The sequence below is a fragment of the Octopus sinensis genome, linkage group LG9, assembly GCF_006345805.1.
Source record: "Octopus sinensis linkage group LG9, ASM634580v1, whole genome shotgun sequence".
Taxonomy (NCBI): Eukaryota; Metazoa; Mollusca; class Cephalopoda; order Octopoda; family Octopodidae; genus Octopus; species Octopus sinensis.
This window is the reverse complement of record NC_043005.1, coordinates 51185620-51190619: the sequence shown is the minus strand read 5'-3', so window position 1 is coordinate 51190619 and position 5000 is coordinate 51185620. Positions and strand designations below refer to the sequence as shown.

At 34.5% G+C, this 5000-nt stretch overlaps 1 protein-coding gene across 1 annotated transcript in view; it reads right to left on the bottom strand.

The window, feature by feature from the left end:
• LOC118764670 (SCO-spondin-like) overlaps positions 1–5000 on the bottom strand; it is a 109862-nt gene that overhangs the window by 71433 nt on the left and 33429 nt on the right. Inside the window, exon 12 of the mRNA XM_036505672.1 lies at positions 975–1215. Coding sequence (XP_036361565.1) covers positions 975–1215 — 241 coding nt within the window. The remainder of the gene's footprint in view (positions 1–974; positions 1216–5000) is intronic.

Genomic DNA, 5000 nt, shown 5'->3' with positions numbered 1-5000 from the left:
GAATAATAATGTTTTCAAATTCTGGCACTAGGCTAGCAACTTTTAGGGGAGGAAATAAGTCGATTACATCGACCTCAGTGCTTGACTGGGACTTTATTTTATCGACTATGAGGGAGTGAAAATAAAATTCGACATCGGCGCATTTGAACTCAGAACTTAAGAAATACGATAAAGCGTTTTGTTTGACGGTCTAACAATTCTGCCTGCCCACCATCGTTAATAGTATGTGGGTTTTCCTCTTAAATTCGGCTTTAAATTCAACCCCCTCAACGTCAATCTCACTCCCGTCATCGTCAAGCTTAGTTTTGTTTCTGTCAGACTCGATTAACTTTAATTTCGTCATCGTCAATTTAAATGTCGTGATTGACGTCAACTTAATTGAGACTGACGGAAACAAAACTAAGGTTCAGTGATTTTTTAATATTAACTAGCAGTATCGCCCGGCGTTGCTCGGGTTTGTAAGAGAAATAACTATAAAGCATTTTTAGAGAGTTATAGCCAAAAAATAGCAAAAAAATGGAAAAAAAATGATGGTAATTTTTTTTTGAGAGTTAAAAAGGTCGAGTTGCGTCCCCTAGACAGTCTGTGGTTTGTGTTTCTGATTCTCGACCCCATGTCGAATTTATCGATCTTTTTCAGAACTGGGGGAACTTTTTAAAATTTTCGCTGCGTTAGTTTTGAATTATGACATTGGGCTATGTGTGTGTCAAGTTTCATCAGAATCGGTTGAAAGCCGTGGTCAGGGTGAGGGTACAACCTAACAGACACACAGACACGCAGACAGACAAACTGCCGTTTATATAGAGAGAGATATCAATTATTACATGTTGCAGAATGTCGATGAATAAACACTGAGTAACATGATTATTTACAAGTATGGTTAGGGGAAGATAGCTAGGGTTTCTTGACGCATGAAAAAGAGAGTGAGAAAAATTTAGTAGATGTCTTATGAAGCATGTTTTATAACTACTTACCATTTGTTGCAGTCCATTTGAACAGTTGAACCAGCTGGCATCCTTTTATCCTTATAAACACAGGAACAGTCTTTCGGTAAAACGCATTTGTCTTCATCTCTAATTGTTCCGGGTTTACATTGACACCCAGGACTGCAACTTTTATAACATTCCGCAGGGACAAATGAATACAACCGGCTACATGTTGGTTCACAAGATGTGGTACATTCAGTATAAACGAAACCTGCGGGGCATGTTTTCGCTGAAATCAGGCAAATAAATGAATTTATTAATTTGATTTCTCAACACAGATAAAAGCAATAAACCTAGAAGCGGTTCGCTCCCCTTAGGCAGCACACTCTTTCTCTCCTTATAAGTAGTAGTTCCCAGCGAGCCAACGATGTGTATTCTAACTATGCTTCACCTAAATTTACTTTCACTTTGTTTGTGTCACTCGGGGCTGTTCTGAAATAACTGTTGCCAAGTCTTCAGTTTTCAAACATTATTGGTCTCTGATGAGCCTCTGAATTTAGTGAAAGCATAATTTCTTTGCTAATTTGTTGAAATAACTCTACAATTATCTACACAATTTATATGGAGTTCTCTTTGGATTTTGATCCTTTCAATCATTGAATTAAAACTTTTCTTGGAATATATAACTTTATGATAGTGTTCAATATGTATGTTCATAAGTATGAGATCAATATCTGCCATTCTTTCACACTCCCCAAATTCGTCAAATTATAGAAATTTTAAACGGTAATAATTTCAAGAACAAAATAGTATCTTATCAAAGTATCAAAGCCTTAGAGTGTAGCAGAGGCCATTAAATCTCTAGTCTAACTTACATTCAATTGAAATATTTCAACTACCTGCAAAAAGTTTTATAATTTGATATAATACATATTTATTATCATTGAAATTATATTTTTTCATACCAAAAATACAGTACACACACATAGACAAACACAAACACACATAAATACACACACATACACATCCATATACATACATACGTATACATAAACACACACACATACATATACATACATACAAATAATATACACACATACATATACGTATACACACACATACATATATATATATATATATTATATATATATATATATATATATATATATATATACTCCCTGCTTCCATTTCCTGAACGCCTATTAATAATAATACTGTAATTGTTCCATTGTTGTTGTTTTTTTGTTTCCCGTTTGGATTAAAATTATATTATATATATATATATATATATATATATATATACACACGCACATACATATACATACGCATACACATCTGTTGGAATACCGCAACTGATTCACATGTAAATTCCATAATGTACTTTTTGCCCTGAAGATATTTCGCTCAAAATCTTTAAAAAATGCAAAATTATTTTATTATATATATTTTGTAATTTGTATTGAGTGTTAATTGAAACGAATGTAGGCAATGTTAAGGCGCCAAGAAGGTGATCTAGCAGAATCGTTAGTACGCCGGACAAAACTCTTAGTAGCATTTCGTCCGTCTTTACATTCTGAGTTCAAATTCTGCCAAAGCTAACTTTGTCTTTCATCCTTTCGGGGTCGATAACATAAGAACTAGTTGAACATCGGGATCGCTGTAATCGACTTATCTCCCTTTCCGAGCTGGCGGAGTCGTTAGCACACCAGACAATGAATAGCGGCATTTCGTCTGTCTATATGTTTTGAGTTCAAACTCCACCGAGATTGACTTTGCCTTTCATCATTTCGGGGTCAGTAAAATAAATACCAGTTGAGCACAAGGATTAATGTAATCGACTACCAAATTTCAGGCCTTGAGCCTGTTGTAAAAAGAATTATTATTGGACAATATAAATGATTATTGACTGTTAATCAGTGGTGACAGGACCTAATCTACTATTTGAATCAAAGAAAATATGCTGCCATTGTTTTTTTATTATTATTAATTTTACATTGCTGCTACTATTTATTAGTAACAGTTTTTTACGGAAGAGTTACCTTTCTTTATTTTCTCTGGTGATATGAGGTTGAACAGAACTGGAATAGATGCCTCATAGCATCCTATACGACGCTCTAACAATTTCGTTAGTAGAGTGACTTGGATTGATACTTTATGTATCGACCGCGAAGGAATGAAAGGCAAAGTTGACAGTGGTGAGATTGAACTCGGATCGTAGAGAGTCGAATCAAATACAGCAATGCATTCTATCCGACGCTGTAACGATTCTACCAGCTTGCTGCTTTACTAAGTGCCAGATATTAACCATCTATGTTAATAAAAGCGAAATTCTGTCTGTCTGTCTGGGGCTCTTGTATCTCAGTTTACATTTGCTCTACATAGACATATAACTTTTTGGAATCAGGATGATCCTAGTATCTGCCCTTCATTTCGTTCTTGAACATTCAGTATTAGGATCTGATTTAAAAGTATTTGGGTTGTTATTTCTAACAGGTAAAGCAACCGCAAGAGGTTTCAAAGCCATAACTATTACTGAGATAGATGAACAAGAGTTACTTCCCCTAGCTTAATATTTTACTAAGCAAAGTAGTTCTTCTATCTATTTTAGTTATGAAGACTGCAGCCACGTTGGGGCACCACCTTGAAGAATTTTAATCGATCTAATCGACAGCAGTTCTTTCTTTCTTATGCCTGGTATTTTTTATTGACTTCTTTTACCGTACCGCTAAGTTACGTGAACGAAAACCCACCAACACCAGTTATCAAGCGATGCTGGGGTATAAACACAGACACAAAGCCACTATATAATATATATTAATAAGTTTCTTAACTCTTTGGATACTCCTAGAATGTCTTCACACAAACTGACATTGAAGAAAGGAGTTCCAATCATGCTTTTGAGAAATCTGGAACCCACATAGCTGTGCAATGGAACAAGACGGATTGTCAGGCAAATGCATCCACATCTTATGAAAGCAACAATCCTCACTGGACAAGGAAAGGGAGAAAATCTGTTTATTCCCATAGTGAGGTCTATGCTAGTTTTTCCAGATTTGGAAATGGCTACAATCCCTTTAAACTCACACCAAATGTTAAAATCAAGAATATTGTTTATCCTGCTGCTTTTCAGTGATCTCCAAAGGTCCCAGATACAAAATTCTCCAAACATGGTACTGTCTGATAAAAATGTTTTATTATCATTTCACCCTTTAGTTTTGGGCCGCCAACGCAATTAGCCCTCTGTAAGAGCTATCTTAAAAGCCTCCACGGAGTGCGGGCTTTTGAGCATGTTAAGTGATAAATATGAATTGTTAATTAATTGATAAACTGATAATCTTTATTAAACGTAGTCATTGTTTTTATTTGTTTTCAAAATTTGTATATTCGTAATATTATATATATATATATATATATATATATATATTATATATATATATATATATATATATATATATATGTATCACTTTTTAAGTTATCGCTACACATTTTCTGCAGAACTTATGATCGCAATTCGAAATACGGTGTACCAAGCAGCAAGTAATACACACACAGGCGCGCGCGCGCATATGTATTTATCTACATATTTATATACAGTCAGCTCGCCATGTTGGACCGTTTAATGTATATATATATATATATATATGTCCGGATGTTTTGCGTTCTTGTCCATTTTGTATTTTATGATATATATATATATATATATTAGTCAATTTAGGGTAGCAAAAAAATTCAATAGAAATTTATCGCTACCAGCGGCCTGGTGGAAAAGAGAAAATAGTCATCGACTAAATATATAAATATAACAATTTAGGAGTGACCCTAACAGGTCACTCGTCCACCAGAAAGAGCAGCCATAACTCACACCGCCAAGTAGTAGTAATTCAGAAATTAGGTGAAAATTTAAAAACATTTACCCTAATTCATCTTTTAGACGTTGCAACGTTTCTGTGTCATTAATGATTAAATTAGCTTAATTAATTAAATTAAGCTAATCTACCATAGGTTACACTTCATCAGTAAAAAACCTGGGAGAGACAAATATACACGAGGCGTCCGTGTATATTTGTCTCTCCC